Source organism: Phaethon lepturus, unplaced genomic scaffold (assembly GCF_000687285.1).
Source record: "Phaethon lepturus isolate BGI_N335 unplaced genomic scaffold, ASM68728v1 scaffold271, whole genome shotgun sequence".
In the NCBI taxonomy this organism is placed as follows: domain Eukaryota; kingdom Metazoa; phylum Chordata; class Aves; order Phaethontiformes; family Phaethontidae; genus Phaethon; species Phaethon lepturus.
In genome coordinates this window covers 83,301-102,371 of record NW_010518221.1, presented here as the reverse complement: position 1 = coordinate 102,371, position 19,071 = coordinate 83,301, and the positions used below count along the sequence as shown (strand labels likewise).

The following is a 19,071-nucleotide window of genomic DNA, read 5'->3' as shown; positions in this document are numbered from 1 at the left end:
GGAAAACCTCGGCAGATGCCTATGGGCATCGTTAGACATCTTCGTACCTTTAACATATCTGCTCCCTGATGCCATTTACTTTCTGTCAGAGAGCTGCTTGGGCCAACAGCTCCCTGGGGGCTGGGAGCACGTGGGCTTCTTTGGGGTGGCAGGGCAGGCCAGGACCTGGCAACCACCGTCCGTCCCCCCGCCCCAGCCAGGAGCAGGACAGCAGGGGGCACTGGGGCAGCCCCAGCCCTGGGCATTGGACACCTCCCTGGGGATGGGCACAGGCCGAGGCCGGGCCCATGGGTGTGCCCAGCTTGGTGGCACCCTAAATAGGGCAGGGCTGTGGGGAGCCAGAGACCAGCCCAGCTGCGGCACCGCAGGGCCCAGGCCAACAGCCCCAGGGGGCTGACATGGGTTCCTGGGCCGTGGGCAGGGTGGGGGCAGCCCCAGGGGGCCGGGCAGGGACAGTCAGGGCTGTCAGTGCCTCAAGGGCCCCAACACTTGCAAGCACTGGTCAATCCAAAGGCAGGCATGCTTTGTGCTGCTGCTGCTGCCTTACCAGCCGTGCCCGCTGCTGTCCGCCCGCGGCCGGGCAGCCCACTGCTCGCCTCTGCCGCGCCGGGGGAAGTCTCACCTGCGTGACTTCTGCGTGCGTCTTACCTCCACGTGGGCTTGGATTTCACCCTCGATGCATCTTTGCAACACACGTGCCGCTAAATCCATGTCCTGTCTGCAAGCTAGGCTTCACTGGGTCCTGAGAGTGACTGCCTCAGCTGTCAGGGTATTGATTTAAATGTCCCCGGAGGGAAACACGGCTTTCCTGTTTGGATGAGAGCTTGTCCCTCTGCTGCTCACAAGTAGCAAAGCCCTGACCATACACACCGTCTCGAGTGTCACACCGGCCCGCGACGCTCGAAACAAAAACACGTTGCCCCACAAGCAAGGCTGCCGGGGGGCATGTGATTCCCCGGACCAGCAGCCACCGTGAGATCGTTCGCAGCTGTTCGCAGGGACGCCGCTGCGGTGGCGTGACACCCATGTGGACATACGGCATGGCGATCTCGGCGTCTCAACGTGACTTAAATGCTGTCCTCAGACAAAATAAACTCCTCAGAAACATAAACAAAAGACGTTTATTGCAAATAAAAATTCACATTCACATCGTTAAACCTTATGAAGTAGGAGGAGGTCATTTTGCAAATTGTGAAGCATCCGTGTGCACAAGGGCTGCCGTTTTCTTCAGAACAGCTGCCTGGGACATGCTTATATTTATCTGAATGTGCCAAGCCAAATATCCTTCTATCTACAAAGGTTTTGATTTGGCTGGTGACATCGTTCTGACACTTCCACAGTTTCATTTTCTCTGGATCTGGCAGTAGAGGCTCATAGAAAACCCCAAACCGAGAATCTGGAAAACAAAGACATTTCTGGTATTACTTGGCAGTCCTGGAAATCCCAGGATACAACTGATACACAGTGGGAACATTTTGTTTGCAAATGTCTTGGATTTACATGCAGGCTAAATCTGCTATGCAGAAGATCTTTTCCAATGTAATTCCTAAAGAACATGACTCTAGAATATAGCCATTTTAATGAAATCAGTATGTACCACAGGTAAGACTGCAGACATGATGGAAAAATTTCATTTGTTTAAAAGATGGATTGCCTCTGTGGATGGGGAACCCTGTAACTCTGGGAGTTTAAAATGCAGTTGTTAGCTGCAATGGAGCAGCAAATACTGAGAAGTTCAAGAAATTCACACAAAAATTGAATCTTTTTGTTTCTAAGTAAGTTGGAGGAACTTTCTGATTTCATTGTGTATTCTAAGTGTTGTTTCCCTTTGAAATCTCTCTTCTTTTCCACTGTCGCTCTTTTTTATCTAAATATATGTGTAAAGGCATACATGTATATATGTATGGCATACATCTGTACACATACCCTAGTGTTTTGAGTGGCAAATGAACATGCAACAAATATTTTATGCTCATCAGTAATAGATCTGGGATAGAAACACTGAGTCTACTAAAGAAGCTGTTGCTTGAAATATAAAATGCAGTAGGGTCACCTTCTGTAGTGGGAATTACTGGGTGAAATTCCATAGCCTGTGACAGGCAACTGCCGAGACCAAAAGATAAGAAAGCTTTCTTCTGGATTTAAAATTAACCAGTCTGTGAAGGCGTTTCACAAAAGTGGAAAGGATCCAAATGACATTTATGAAGCCATGAACATGAGGATGCTTCATTTATTTAAGGAAGAGACAGTGGAGAGTGTACAGAACACAGGGGTACAGGTAAGATTAGGGGTTGAATTCACAGCTGAAATAAGCTGACAGGGCTTCCCTGACATCCATGCCTGCATTTTCACTTGCACCCAAGTGAAACCGGGACCTTCTTCTCAGTATCATTTCCACTAACAGGGCAAGCTGAGACCTTTAACAGCCCACAAGCAGCATAATGGAGCAGGCAGAGGGGGCACCGCTACGGAAGAGCACTTTTCCGTGTCCACATCTTTTTATCTGTGTTCTTCCAGAGCAGAGAGATGGTTAAGCATGTCGTCTTTGATTTGCAATTACTTGACAAGTCATAATAAGTTAATATCTTTGGAAAGGCTAAATGTTTATCAAGTGTAAATTGCCAGCTGACAATTTTTACCAGCTGAGGCTCATATTGTTTATTCATGTTGTTTTCTAATCCTTTTATGATTGGAAGAGGCAGCCACCACAGAAAATGCCAACTGGAGAACAGGGAAGAATGATGGCCAATGAACCAAAGGCTACAACTCATGTAATCGCAGTAACTAGAGCAAAGTGACTTATAACTTGCCTTTGGGACACAGATGCAATTTTACACTTCTATTATATTTTTAAAGGCCTTTTAATATTGGCGTATTTCACCTATTTTTTCCCCAAAGTCTACGTATAGGCGAGAGACTTGACCCCCCACATACAGCCTGTGCCGAGTAAGACGTTAGTGGCCTGTCCCTTCCCAGTGCTGTAGCTGTGTAACTCTTCCCCGCTTACTATTATTTTCCTGGAAAAATATTTTTGAGTTGGGGCTCTTGCCCGCTCTTCTACCACTAGGAGCAATCCTCTGCCAATGATGTTAAGAAGTTTTCGCTTGGAATGACAGGCTGAACTCTGCACAGCAATCTTTGCCATTTCTGCTCTTCCCTCAAACATCCTTCGGCGGGGGGCGGGGGAGGAGGGAAACCACAGAGGAATAGTGAGAAGAAAGAAAATGACCGAAGAAAGCAACATGATGAAATCCCCTCTTTCTTTGTCATTTTCTCCTAATCAAAGCCTATCATTCATCAAGTGGCTGACTGGATAACCTCACTGTTTTTCCTCCTCTCTTTGGAGAAAATTTTGCATGTTACTCTTCAGTGTATGATAGAGCAATTAAAATAAAGAGCTCACATACTCTGCTTTCTTACACACAGGAATATATAAAGCAGCACAGGTGTGCACTCAGGCACATTCACGCACCATCTTGATGGCTAAATAATGCCTTCGGAATAATAATTTTGTATCATGATTTCTCCATGTTAAGAAAATGCAGTTTAGGGGCTAAGTTTTCTTATGAGATTACTTTTTCCTCAAGCGGAGGAGAGAAAGAGGAGGAAAAGACCAGCTGTCCTGCCTCCTGTCTTCCTGGGGCTGGGTATCCGCACACCCCTCTGTCCATAGGGCTCGCTGTAAGGACACGGCCTGGCTCCAGGACTGCCAAATCTTTGCAGAAAAAGCACCATGTGATACACTCGCACAGGCAGCAGGGTGGTCTGATCCCACCTGAAGTTCTCAGCTCGGCAGCCGTATACTGTTTATATGAAATAACAGTAAGATTATAGCTAAGGTGAGAGGTGGTTTTCCCTTGTCTATTAATTGAGCAAGCCAGGTGTTTTAATCCCATTCCCAGTGTATTTCGAACTAGAACATATTGCTTGTCAGCCACTAAATATTTTAATGGTCTATACTGGTACCTCAATAACAGCTAGTCCAAAGGCGATCCCCATAATTATGAGCAGATGGTCTTTAAGGTATTTGATAATCACTTCTCCACAAGGCTGAAAAATAAGACAAAATTATTAATTATAGACAATCAACATTATCCTAAGGTTATTAAGAATGCATCCTCTAAAATAACTCCTCTCACGCTCTCTCTGTTTCTCTCTCTCTCTCTCTCTCTCTCTCTGTTAAAGGAAGGCTATTTGAATTTACCCTGGCTTGTTGGTAACTAAAAACACAGCTATACGTACATTGTGGTCTGAGAAAGATATCTAGTCTTTGTCTTCCCAAACATGAAGATGGATTTAGTAGCTGACCATAAAATGGTATCATTTCAAATTAAGACATGCAGCTGCAATGCCTAATGTTTGCATGATTTTCAGCTGACAAGGAAAGAAGCATTTACTCTTACTTTCACTTGATAATCATTCACTGCTAGGAAAGAGCCAATGCAGCGATGACCAGATCTGAAAGAGAACTTGAGTTTCCCACTAATCTGACCTTTGGATTTGAAACTTCAAAGCCTATTATGAGAATTGGGCTCAACTATCAATATATGGATATAAAACCTAGCTTAAATATTAATTTTGACAAATGTTTGGTGGTCTTGGGCTGAGGCTGGGAAGAAGAGAGTGATCACATCTGAAGTTCTGTGCAGAGCTACTCTCCTTTTTAATAAATGCATACATCTGTTCTTATAATGACTACATCTTCTCCAGGTGTTGACAATATAGGGAAAGCCAAGTAGGGCTTAAATCCATCAAAACTATGGTATTGTTCCAACACTACAACTGCCTTCCCCCAAAATATAGTTATATTCTTTCACCATATTTCCTCCCTCACAGTGAACACATGGGTCTTCTCCTTCTAGTCCTTCTAAAAACCCTCTCATTTAAGCTGACTCAGAACAGCACTGAATTTCAAATCTTTTTTCCTGGATCACAAGAGTTGAATGTCTTGACTAGCATCTAACACCACAATGAAATCTGTGTGTTCATGTGAGCGATATCTTGCACCTGCAGTAATTTCACTGATGGCTTCTCATGTGTCCTTTGAGGATTTGCCTGAGGCCAAAAAGACATTAAAGTGCGTCCAAAACAGCCTCTTTGTATACATCATATTTCCAGATTGGGTTCTGGCATCCTCTACTTAACCAGGCTGTTCCCTTGCTTTGAAACAGTATTTGCTTCTGTGGGAGTACACAGGGAGGAAATTAGTGTTCAGGCAGGACCTGGCTAAGGAGCTATGCATTTAGAAAAGTATACAGACAGATTTGGATACTTGCTAAAACCTGCTTTGTGCTAGGTGCAGGTTGGCAAATTGTACCACCAACATTCTAAAAATGCAGCTATTTTGTGCTAGTTTTGCTTTTTTTTTTTGTATTTTTCTTTGTATGCATGGAGTCCAAATTTCCATATAAGGAGACAGATAAATCTTGAAATTAATTAATTGAAATCTCTGCTGCTCACCTACCAGTTTTCCAGTATGCTTTCTTGTTGCTTGTTACTAGACATTTTTGCCTTATTATATTAACTGCCACAACCTTTTCAAAAGACCGTAGTTGTAGGAAATTACACTTTGAGTATGCTGTCATGAAGCCTACAACATGTAAGGTTTCTTTCCAGCAGATCCTGCAAAATGAGTGTGGGGTTTTTTTTTAATTAAAGGACTATAAAACCCCAAAGGTCTTGCATTTAATGTGTTCGTTTTTCAATATCCCTTGGCCCTTCAAAAGCCCCTGAGTCAATATGTCTACCACCACAACAAGCCTGGTTGGTAGACATAACCTTCTGAGGGAGGAATGAGAGCCAAAGGGTAGCTGATGTGCTGCTCTGACCCAGAGGCATGCCCTGAACCCAAAGCCATAATGGTTTTCACCTGTAGTAACCAGCCAGATTGCTGAGGTCCTAAGGGTACTGCCCTGCACAGCTAAGATAGATAGAGGCATCCCAGAGAGAGGAAGCAGCAGCATATTTCATGTATGCACAGTGATTTCATAACAGATGGCACAGGGGCAATTCTGACTAACAAAGAGAAAACAGAAGTTTGCCTTTTTGTAAAGAGACGGTACTTCTGACTATGCCAGCCACCAAAGACAACCTTGGTTTAAAAACTCTTTTTGGAAAGAAGAGTAGAACATTGTATTTTTCTTACCGTTTTATAAACGATTCTGCCTTGAAAGCTGGTGCAGAGGTTTGTTGATGACAGCTTTACTTCACACACACAGACTTTATTGCCATCGAAAAGAGTATCAAAATTTTTTCCCCAGTCTGCCGGTCCATTCAGCAAACCGCAGCACTGGTTCTACAAGAAAGGAGGGAATGGAAAGATGGGGAAAAAAGGGGTGATCTGCAGTTTGAGGAGACTAGGGGAGGGAGCTGAGAGGAACAATGAAGGACGAATTTCCTTTCATCTTTTCCCATGTGGAAATTCTCCTAAATTACTATGTCTCTAACATCCTTTACATTTCTGTACCAGTTATAAGGACGTTAAGTGCACAAGTTTAAGAAAATTTAAAAAAAAAGGAAAAAATACCAGATTTTCAGTATACGGTGCTCAAAAAACACTAACATACTATACAGCTAGTAATTATCAGTGCCAGAATGGAACTGGAGCATGGAACAACACTGGGTATAGTATTTTTTGAGAATCAAGTCTTCTTTCTGCAGGTTATACTTGCAGAAGGTAACAGATCCGGTAATATCCACACTTCACATCTTGAAAAAACAGGATGAAAATGTAAAATTCAGGCACGTAAAACTCTGAAATCTAGAAAAATAACCACCTTGAATGATGATTAGCCCTTTAAATTGGAAATGGACTTGAGGAGGCCAGGGTTCCATTTGGGGTTTGTGAAACCTAAACCAGGTGCAGTTTCACTTCATGTTCCACTTTATTCAAGCCACTAAAGCTCAGGGGTGCAGGCTTGGGTTTGAGGTCTTCCCTCTTTAAATAGCAGCTGGAAATGTTCACATCATTTTGTATATAAGCAAAGGCCGTGGGACATAATAAAGAAATCCTGGTCTATTTAAAAATTAATATAGTAATTATGGGATTTTTCATTTTGCTCACCCTTCAATCATCTCTCCAGGGAGCTGCTTATTAGAAGAAATAAGCTCAGAAGCAGAGGACAGGGCTGGAAGTGGAATGGGGAAGGGGAAGCGGAAGTAATACAAGCCACCCAAATATTGTTTCTTGCTTCCTTTTCTTCCACAACAGCAGCCTTTAAAAATACAGGAATCCTTTAAGCCTACCCATCAAAATCATCACCCATTAGGGGTCTACACCATCAACAATATCAGTGAGATTCAAGAGTATTCTCTGTGTGACACCCAGGAGCAAGCTGGCAATAAGTGTCTATCTTCCAGGGTCCTGTAGGTGAGGGAAGCCAGGATAGTTATAAGCACAGTGAAGACAAACCTCCCTTTTATCATGTTTTTTTCCCCCTTCTTACACAGTAAAGTATGTCATTTAATGACTTCATAACAATAGGATATTCCACATGAAATACGCTCCTGAATTTTTCCTTATCCCTGGAGTAATCTTGTCTTAAAGAGTACTGGATAGTTCTTAGCTGGGATACGGTGAAGGAGCAATGTCCCTTCAGAAGGGAAAGCTGTAACAAAGGAGCAGGCAGCCTTCTCATGAAAGAGCTTAGCTAACTGTCAGTCCTCACTTGCATGTTGTGTGTCCTTGCTCCATTGCTCTTATAAACACTATTGCACAAAGAATCGTCACAGAAAGCCCATGTCATATCAAAAGAGCAGAAGCCCCTTGTCTAGTGTTTTAACTTGCATTTAAATCAGACCCTTCCACATCCCCAGGGAATGAAATTCAAATCTATGGCAGAGTAGCCACAAAATGAAGCACAGACAAATGCTAGAGATGGAACAGATATCAACAAGCTCTGCCCTTCGTTACATTTTAATTACCATTCTCTCAAACTTCTGGAACTTCTCTTGAAACACTTTAGATTCTTCTGTAGAGCTTTGCAATGAATTCACACTGGCCAGGAGAGTCTTGTTAAGGGATGTTTCAATCTGCAAGTCCAAATATTTTATTAGTTTTCAGTGTAGAAGCAAAACTCTGTGAAGACATCAACGAAAATGCAGAATAATACTGTACCTGAGACCTGTACACTGCTCCTAAAATACCTCCTGTGACCTGAAGGATCAGGATCAGAAGCAGCCCAATAAAGAACTAGGAAGAAAACAAAAGGGGAAGAAAGCTATAGTACTTTTGACCAAGATGACATTATTTCTTCTAGGTGAATGCTAAGCTTTCATGTGCTTGAATAACCATGTAAGTAGAATGAACTGAAGTTCCAGTCAGAGCTGTTCCAGTTATTCCTTCTGTGGCGTTACAAAAAGGAGGTGCTCAAGACACAGTGTGCTCAGCTGGGGATCAAAACAAGGCGCACACCAGAGTAGTGGCATGATGGGCAGTGTGTAGGTGAGAGATGCTGGGCAGGAGGACAGAGAGGTTGTTCTAGGAGGACCAACAAAGAGAGCAACTGGGAATTTATGAAATTAAATGGAGTAGGTAATTGGGGAGGACTGGTAGAAGGAACTTCAGTGACGGTTCGATGGAAAAAAAGCTAGTGACATGCTTGGGGCTCTCTGGACCCTGTCTTCTTGTTGATGAGACCACCCATCATTTTTTCTGCCCTAGAATTCAGAAGGGTCTCAAGAACAAGGTAAGCAATGAAAACACATGATCATAATCAAGCATTTGGTTAAACAAAAAAGGCTCCCACCCTCATTTGATACTACTTCCAAGGACCTTTCCCATCAAATGTAGCTGTGGCCTGTTAAAGGTAGCCAAATGTTTTTCTTTCCTACCAACATCAGCATGCACCGGCTCTCCTTTATGGCACCACAGCACCCCAGAAACCCAAGGACCATAATGATGGATCCCACGGCTATCAGCAGGTCAACCCCAGCAAACAGGCTGCTGTCTATCTCCAATTCCTGAAAAGAGAGGGGAAAAAAATCTTTCAGCAACAAGAAGCTCCTCCTACAATCATCTGTATCCCCCAAAAGAAGACAATTATTTCATAACCGATAAATATACTGATTCACAACCATGGAGAAATTCTGATCCATAAATAAACAAACCTCTAATGCCCCTTTCTTAAACGGTTTGTTGGGGAGCTTGGTAGAACCTGACTTTTCACAATCTTTGTCTCTGCACAAGATGAAAGTGAACTTTACAGAATAAATAAAGTTCTCTTGTCTTTAAAGTGGCTTTCAGTTAGTTTTCAGTCAATGAATCTTTGCTTTTTACTGGAAGTAGCAAAATTGATTATCTCAGCAACTCTCCTACATTAACCAAATGTTAAAGAAACAAAACCTCTGTTTGTCATTAGGCGGCCAGGAATATACTCTGTGGTTGTTCCTGAGACAACACCTTTCAGAGCGATGTTGGATATACTGGAGAAATAGTTAGATGTATTTTCCAAAACAGCTTTCTTTTTCTTTTTTTTAGACATGATGTCTAATATTACCCTTAGAGATGAGGACGGTATTTTGATGTGTGGGACATTCAACTAAACAATTCATATACCTCAATATTATTAAAAATCAAATTATTCAGTTCCCACAGGACTGACTAAGGCCAAAGGCCAAAATAGAGAAAAATGTTCAAAGAATATTTTCCAATGTGGCTGGTGCCAAGATTAGCAAAAATGTCTGGAAGTTGTCACATTTATCTTCTGATGGAAATTGCAAAGGTATATAGACAAGTATAATTCGAAGAATGTGTTGTTCTTTCCCCTTCCAAGTTGGACTGAACCTCTTGTTATTTATTCTTAGAAAGCTCTATTCATCTACAGCCAGATCCTTATGGTCTGTTCAATTATTACTCACGCAAAACATACATTGGCTTTGAATGGGAACTTTGCCTGCACAGGGGCAAAAATGTGAAAAAAATGCTTTCAGTTTTTGTCCCTACTCTTAATTCACAGTTTTTGGGGAGTACTAAGTGTCACTTCAGGAAACCAGTTTGGGGACACACTAAGTATGCTTTTCGGAGTAGGAAATCACTCCAAAATTAAGAAAAGATAATATTGGTTATGGTTTTCCAAGCTCCATTGTACCATCTGAGCCATCATATGTTGTGGTTTAGCCCCAGCCAGCAACTAAGCACCATGCAGCCGCTCACTCACTCCCCCTCCCCCAGTGGGACGGGGGAGAGAATTAGAAAAAAACTCATGGGTTGAGATAAACACAGTTTAATAGGACAGAAAGAGAGAAAGAAACAACAATGATAACAACAATAATAATACCGACAAAGGAATGTACAAGAATGAGTGATGCCCAATACAGCGATTGCTCACCACCCGGCGATCAACAGCCCGTCCCTGAGCAGCGATTCCCGCCCCCCGGCCAACTCCAGTTTATGTACTGGGCATGACGTCGTATGGTAGGGAATATCTCTTTGGCCAGTCTGGGTCAGCTGTCCCGGCTGTGTCCCCTCCCAGCTCCCCGTGCACCCCCAGCCTGCTCGCTGGCAGGCCAGCACAAGAAGCTGGACTGTCCTTGACTGCTCAGCAACAACCCAAAACAACAGCACATTATCAACAGTTTCTCATCCCAAATCCAAAACGTAGTCTCACGCTAGCTTCTGTGATGAAAACCAGCTCTATCCTGGCTGAAACCAGGACATCATACTAGAGATGGTCAACTAGCAAGTATGGCAATTTTAGCTTCTCCTAAAATGTTGATCAAGGAGTGGAAGTTGTCACTCTTCTACAGTAGAGAACAGCAGAGCTTTCCACCATGACCTAATTTACCCCATGGCACAACGTCATCATGAGCTGAGTTCTGTTGCATTCATCCTCTGCCAGACATGAGACATCTGGGACTGACTAAGGGCAACAGCGTCATCGGCCAAATGGCAGGAAATATATAAAACTATATTCTTATCTCCACCATCTTTTTATTTCCAGATGAGAAAATACTGACTTAAATATTATTGTTCTTAACTGACAGACTGTGGTAGAGCAACAGAGGAGTGATCCAAAGATTTGCAACTTAATCTATACTAAAGGCTCAACTTGAAAGTTGGAGAAAAATGCTTCCATGTCACACCTGGCCATTTTTTCACTTCTGTAGCCAGAAAGTCTTTTTGGAAATAGAAGTATGCAAATTAAATTTTCAAATTAATTTACATTTCTATGGCCCAAATCCACAAGAAGAAATAACACTGCTTAAATATTAGAGTCAGATTGTTTTTCCTGTTTAGTATAACAAAGGAACAAACAAAGATTGTACAATGTCTTTCAGTGAGGCATCTATGAGCTGTGAAATAAGCTTTACTCAAGGGTGACGGAAAACACACTGTGAGTCAGAGGCCAGTGCCACTAGGAGCACGCTTGGCAAAAGGCTGGCAGGGCCCACAGGGCCAAAGGGCCTTTGCACCAACAGGATCAGCCTCTGCTGCATGTCTGCAAGGTCAAGGGCTCCTCAAAATTCTGTTTTCCCTAGCTTTGTAGAAAAGGAAAGTCATAAAGCCTGAAGTAATTTAATAATCCAGATAAAATTCAGAAGGGGAACTCAGGGAGTTTCTTCTCCCCTCCAGGAGGGCTGTTAGGATATTTTAATCCTAAGTAAAGATTTTTCTTTATAAATATTTCTCTTTCTATATAAATATGAGGGAAAAAAATTAAGGTGTTTTCAGAAGCCACTGAAAATAGAAAGGAAAGATCCTTGCTCCCTTTCAAAGTTGCAGTTACCAGGGAAATAAGAATTGTGTTATTGAAGACAGTGAGAAAGACAAAAATATTCCCTTCAAATGTATGGAAGTAACCCTAGGAATATATATGACTATACTATTCTAATGGGGAAAGACATTGAAAAGTCTAGGAGCCGCAAGGCTCATCATTACTCTTGCTAACACTGAAATCAATAACAAAACCATCATTAGTTTTCATTAAGGGAGAGAGAGAGACACATGTTTTCCAACAGAAATCAGTGCGCATCTGCAAGACCTACATGAATGACACTAGAAGACATTTCTTGTAGTTACATGTCTGTGCTTACATCAATCACTTTATCTGACTAACTGCACCATCTTGTTTAATCTTAAACATCATAAAATGCATGAATCTTTACCCACACAAGCCACCTCAACAAAAACATAACACATTTGTGGAAGTTAAGATGGTACATGAAGGTATATGCAGTAGCTTCCACATTTTATGTTGTTCTGCTATGACTGCATACATTTACCTGCTGGGCATCTTTGCTAACACGTATCCATATAGAGACTCCCAAAATAACAGAACCACACACCTGCAGGAGAAAATAAAGAATATTTAGAAAGATCAGTAATTTTAGATTAATGCTCAACATGCAAATTGCACCAGATGCTGGCCAAGATTCTGAAATCATTTGTTTGGCAAAGTGAAAGACACATGGATTGCTGGAGCAGAGAATATTGAGTCATATCCAGGAAACTTCATAAGGGTAGTTAAATCTTCAGTTATGCACCAAATCCCTGATGTTACTACCTCAGAGGACTCTGCATTTCCTTGATGATTTATACATGTGGTTGGGAAGCACACAGAAATTCTGTCAGATGAGAGAGGAATATGAATTGCTATAGTATGTATATAACATGACTGTAAAGAACATTGTTTCTTGTATAATGGAAACACATGAGATTTGATAAGGGATGTTGCTATAAATATTGCTTCTAGAATTATTCAGGACAGATCTAGAGACATATTCTTTATGGTGAAACTATCAGGAAAAATGCTAAATAAAGTCGTTCTGCTGTTTCTGTCGCAACAACATCTGGCCATCTCCAATCTTTAGAATACTCCCCCTATAAAATGCTTATTGTGATAGTTATTATTTCCATTACATTTTTATAGAATAAAAACTTTTTGAGTCATGTACATGTGAAAACTAGACGAGAACAATTTGCTTTAAGATGTTGAAGTCAGGGCAGATGAATCCCAGGTCCAGACATGTTCCCTAATCACTAGTTGAGCTCCTGTTTTGTTGATCGTTGAGGTACTGTTCCACTATGCACCAGTCACTCTATTCTAGCCTTGTCCATCATGATTCTCATAGAGAATTTCTCTTTATTAAGTGTTGGAAACAGGTAATTAAGAGGTTAATCAGGCCTAAGGAATGTGCCTACTGGGAGGACTGTTAGGAAAGAGAGATCACTGAGGACGAAAGTCTAGTCAGATTTAGAATTATCTTCCTGTATGTCATTAATACTCAAGTCATAAACGGCCCTTAAATGTTGTTATGAGCTTCCCATGAAGACTGGGACTACTCCTAACCTTATAAAATTAAAAGAGCGATTTTAATATGTTTTAGAGAATTTTTCTTAAAAAAAATGCTTTCCCTGCAAAAGGTTTCATGTAATATTCAGCATCAAAGACCGTAACGACTTTAGCAGATTATTTAATATGGAACAGAGCCAACACTCAAACATGAGTACCACACATTTTCCTGCTCTAAGTAAAGCTCCTATAAGTACATTTTAAACATGAAAAGGAAAGTTGTACATCGATGACAGCTACATCATGTTATCAAATTTAACTAGAACTCCCAACTGAAATCTTCTGAATCCCACTGAATCTGCCTAGAAACTGATGGTATCATATGACTATATTTGGGACCTGTTGAGCAGCGCTATGTGAGCCATGTGGCTATGCACCAGACAACATGGGTTCACTAATGTGAAAATTTCCACTGAAGCAGCTATTGCTACAAATCCAAACAGAATTTGGCCCACTGCCTTATTTGTTATATACGGCCCCCCATAAAAATACACCACAGTAGCAGAAGTCAATATAGCTGAATGTACAGGAACTTACCAATCAGATGGGAATGCTATAATATTTATTTCCTCCGTTCAAAAAAGAAATATCATTTATAAATTGAAATTTTTAGTAATGGGTATATATTTTAACTATAAAAATAGAGTTGGTTTAGATTGATTAAAAAATGCTCCATTTCAGTAAAATCTTAATGTTCTGTTTCTGGTTATTTTCATAATATACAAAGTGTACAAGAACGCACAAAGAAAAGTTTTGAAATAATAAATCAAAATAGTCTGTTCCCAAAGAATCCAAGTAGAACATTTCAAGTTTGCTGGAATACTCTGTTGTAATTATTAAGTTTTCTTAAAATACAGTTTTCATTTTTAATGAACCAGTATTTTCCAAGGGAATAAAAAGAGCTTCTTTGAAAAGGTCCTCACCTGTTTTCGCCAAACTAGATGGCTACCATAGTTTCGCCTCAACCCTTGACCAAGAATCAGTGACCTTGTCACGGTCTTATAAACTGACCAGGAACAGGACTGTTGTCCCTCAAATTCAATAGGTCCTTCTGTTCTCAAACCCTTCAGTCTTGGTGTGATGAAGAAATACAGCCTCGTTAAATTAATACCACCTGAGATGAGCCTGCTGTGACTCTGGACCAGCAGCATATCAAGACTTTGTACTTCTCAGACATGAGAATACCAAACTTCTGGGGAATTCCCTCCACCAGCACACACATTTTAAGCAATCAGTTTAAGGGTACTAGGAAGAGCTTTATACAAGGTTGTTCCTGTTCAGAAAAACATTTGACTGGAATAGTTCCTTGAGATACCTCAAATTAACAGTGCTAGGAAGGACCTATAAGAATGCAGGATATGGCTCAGCATACCTGCTAAATTTATGTTGCTACTTTCAGGGACCAAGAGGTTCACTTTCCTTCCTGATGTAAGGTATAGGGAAGGGGCCACTTTGGTTGTAGATGGGACTACAAGTCTGGTATTAAAAACTGATCAAAGATTGCCCCATCACTAATCAGGTTGCCTCAAGCTAGGGATCAGACATCAACATTTAGTGAAAAAAAAAAAAGGAATTCTACAATTTTGCATGATAGGGAGTAACAGAAGCTGACAGAATGAGAGCAGCAGGTGAGACTAGATACCCTGCAAACTCTGAAGAAGGGATTTTTTTTTCAGTCAGGTTTAATGCAGAAAACTGACTTAATGATTAACTTAAGGACTATTAAAAGGTCCGCACAGGCATCCAGCTCCAAACAGTCAGGTTTAATGCAGAAAACTGACTTAAGGATTAACTTAAGGACTATTAAAAGGTCCACACAGGCATCCAGCTCCAAAGCACAGATCTTCAAAAGCCCGTGCTCAGCTTGCTTTCACCAGACTGGGAGGATACAAAAGTCTACGGACATGCTGGAGCCCAGCTGCAGATCCCCGGGGTCACACGTCACATAAGAGATGAGGCTAAGGGTAGCAAAGCCAGAGCCTCCTTGCAGAGCTAGCTTAGACTGTTCCAGGGCTTACATATTTAGGGTTATGCTGTAAGAACTGCTTAGAAAAAGGCACCAGAAGGTGGAAAGCCCATTCCCAAGTCCCCTAAGAGGAGACACTCCCAGAGAGATTGCAGAGGACTTAAAATGAAAGGACGCCAGGTGAATATGCAGCCGTTGCTGTTATCTAGTTCAGGTTAAAGTCACCTTCATTTCCCACTATCAGTTTAATTTTCCGCTTGTCAGCTGCCTCGTGCACCAGGGAGAGCAGCTATGGGAGCAGTGGCTGTAGAGACATCACTGTTCCCTGTACTGTACTACAGCAATTTAATGATTTCCAGGAATTAGAGGCAGGAATGTGAATCAAAGAATTCCGTTTCATTGTGCTCCGTTGGCACATATTCCTGTTTGCACCATGTCTGTTCTTTCCTATCTTGGTAGTGCTAAATCTCTTCCTTTAAAATAAGTAACTATAGCTGCATTCCCATCCTCCTCTGTCCCACCCAGGCAGTCGTGTGCACAGCAAATGCTCTCAGTATATTCTACCCTAGAATAGAGTCAGGATTTTCCTACCTTTGGCATAAGGGCAGGTTTGGGAAGTTTGTTCCACGTCTGCTTGTTTCCTGAGCTTTCAAGATCTGCCCAGGATCACATCCTGTGTTGTTTGGGTTTGTTTTTTTTTTCCTAGGAAACCCATACTGTCACTGCAGGCTGAGGCATTGGGCATTATTCACATGTTCACTCCAGAAGTACTTTGGAGCTTTTCTAATGCTAGTGTGAGACATTTGCCTATGTTTTAGCTTGCAGGAAGTACAGATGAGTGTCAACAGGAAAAACTTCCTGAGGGACAAGAATTCCAAGTCACAAACTTATGGACCGTTTTAAGTACTGTTGCAGAAAAACATCAACACAGACGTCACAGATCTTCAATCTGCCTTGAATGGAGGTGGAGAAAGAAGAGGGGGGAGGCAGTCCAAACCATCACTGCCCTGTTAGGAATTTCTTTGTGAGGTCCAAAGTGATCAAAGAGTTTTGCTAATTCTTTTCATTTTGGCTAGCCACAAATTTTCCAAGGTTACTGTTTGTGGTCACTTTTGAAAGGTATCACCTTTTCACTCAAAAAAAAAAAAAATCCCTTGAGGTGAAGCCCATAATGTGGCTAGTAGTTCCACTTCTGGTTTCAGTGAACCTCTGGTGAGCCTGACAAATCTCTGTTGGTAAAACTGACGGTGAGGTTGAACCATGAGAGAAAAGTTCTTTAACTCAAACCTTTCCAGAGTTTCCAGGACCTGAAATTCTTGCAAACCAGCTGAGATGTGATAAATAACCAAATACGGTTCAAATGACACCCAGAAACCTGCCTGCTGCCCTGTGCTCTATCTGCCTTGATACAGCTATTGGCAGTACTGCCAGCCCATACCATTTTACAAACATTTACTGTCCACCATCAGAAACTAATTATGACACTGAACGTAAAGCAAAGAACCACAAAGAAGGATATGAAAACCATTTATCAATTAGGAGCCTAAAAATACAAGTGAATTTTCCATATCTTTTGTTTCAACTACATTTTCAGGATTATGCCATTTGGACGGAAGCAGCAGACAATAAAAGCAAGAGAATGATGCACTATAAGTGGAGAGTCTGCTACCCTCTGACAGAAATCAGTGATGTTCCTTGACATGAGGGCACGATATGGGTAGGGAGAGAGACTCCTGGCTGGTCTAATTTTGAATGTGGAGGGAAAGCTATTTTGAAGGAGAAAGACAAAGGGAAGGGCAAAAGTTAAACATGTTCTTCCCTCCCTGATTTAGAATCGTACTCTGGTTCCACTTATGCTCTATTTTCTTTGCAACTTCTTCAACTACAGCGTTCAGATAATGTTGAACACATTTCATGCATCACTAATAACAATTTAAACACCAACTTACCCAAAATAAGAAGTTGAAGATGAACATGGAGTACTTCATGCAGCTGCTTACACCCGCCATTTTCAACAAGCTGAGGCAAAAATGAGCACTGCAGAAGAAGCTTTCCTAGGAGTTTGACCTTGATATAAAAGTTCCTTTGTTTTCAGAAAACCTCTCAGACCATGTCAAATGCACCGTGCTCTGCTGCTAGACGCAAAAATTGTGACCAAGGCATCGACAATTATTTAAATAGTTCCTATACCACAGGTAAATATTAACCAGAGCATTGGGGAAGCACTACCAGATGTTATCTCTGAGTCTGCAGACTCTTATTGCATCTTTCTGATTTGTGCTTTTCTACAGCCCTGTTAGTCTTGTCCTACACCTCGAAAGTAAATAGATAATGCAACAAAAGTCATCGTTTCAAGAGAAAGGGAAGTGACAATGAAAGCATTTTACAGACCTGCTATAAAAGATGGAAAGGATTGGTTTTCTTAATGCTTTTTAAGTTACAGAGTGTCGTCTTTCATTGCTCACTGATCATTGCCAACATTCATTCAGTCGTGCTCACCCTGCCTCTCCGGACGTTAAGCCAGGGCGAAGGCATAGGTCTGTGTAAGCCCTGCACAGGAGGGGTAAAGAATCTGCCACCATTTTCTCCCTCTCAATGTCTACGTCAGATCCTTTTCCTCTTCCTCACCAAATCAGGACCCTGGGAACCTGAGCACTGTGGTGCACAGAACATCCTGCTGTGCGGGTTTCCAGAAGTATTGTGAGCCCCAGCACAGTAATCGTGGTTCTGGCACCAGATTCAGGTACCCTCTCGGCAACAGGAGCTAAATTCATCCCGGAAGACAAGGCAATAAACCTGTTTCATTAGTTTTGTTTTATAGCTTGTTTGTTTTATTTTGTGCTCCTCAAACTAGGAATCCTGAGGGGAAAATAAAGGTATCATTGCCCTGTTTTTTCTATCAGACCATTTTCTGAAGAAGCGCTGCATACCAGTCCTTGGAGGGATGAGAGTGAGATCGGTTCATCATAAAAAAAGAGGCTTTATTTTGCAGGTGAGCACAAAGGATTTAAATAAGAGAGATTAAGGACATGCTGGACTGAACTGATTTATGAAGCCCCCCTTGTCCCAAGCCCATTTTTCAGACTTTACTATCAGTTCACGTTCTTCAGTTCTGCTGTCTGTATTTGAAAAATAAAGGAAACTGTTAGTATATAACACACCTGTAGATGGTGACAAAAAGATGTAACTTAGAGCCTGGCTTCTGTAGGATCTGCAAAAAAAATCTACTTTACATTGAAAACAACTTCCTCTGGGTGCTCTCTAAACCAGCTCTTAATGAAGGTGCGATATTGTAATCTCTCCATTCACTTTCACTAATTGTATTTAAACAGACACAACCAATCCCACTTTCATGAGTAGCTCTATACCTGTTTTTGACTTTCTGGGCTCCTTTCTGGAGTACTACTCTTTTCTCTAACTCTAGGAGACTGGCTTTCTGACTAGCTTATTTCGCAATATCCACCCTGAATCTGAGAATGTTCCTAAAAATAATTGCGCTCATGAAATACAGATTTTGTAAGGATTGGGAGAAACAACTGTGTGGTATGGTTTAGATCTAAAGCACTCAACAAATAAGTAAGTTGAGAAATGTGGGTGTCTTTATGGAGGGATGCCATAGCCACAGATGAATCATGAGAAAAGTTTAAAGGGCCATATAAAATTGTATGAAAAGGGCCATGAAGGGTAATAAGACAATCGCAGATGACACAGGATTTGAAGAAATAAGTCTTCAATCAGACCATGCAATTGCAGTAAACTAAGTTTATAATAAGTGGAGTTCAGAAACAGCATTTTGTACCAAAAACTACACAA

General features: G+C 41.5%; 1 protein-coding gene across 1 annotated transcript; it reads right to left on the bottom strand.

The window, feature by feature from the left end:
• Nucleotides 1-1,342: 1,342 nt before the first annotated feature.
• On the bottom strand, nt 1,343-17,267 carry TSPAN8 (tetraspanin 8). Its single transcript, XM_010296619.1, has 8 exons — nt 17,208-17,267; nt 12,223-12,285; nt 8,833-8,961; nt 8,117-8,191; nt 7,924-8,031; nt 6,146-6,295; nt 3,967-4,050; nt 1,343-1,396 (listed from the first exon to the last, which is right to left on the bottom strand). The coding sequence occupies exons 1-8, from the start codon at nt 17,265-17,267 to the stop codon at nt 1,343-1,345; spliced, it is 723 nt and encodes a 240-aa protein (XP_010294921.1).
• Nucleotides 17,268-19,071: the final 1,804 nt, after the last annotated feature.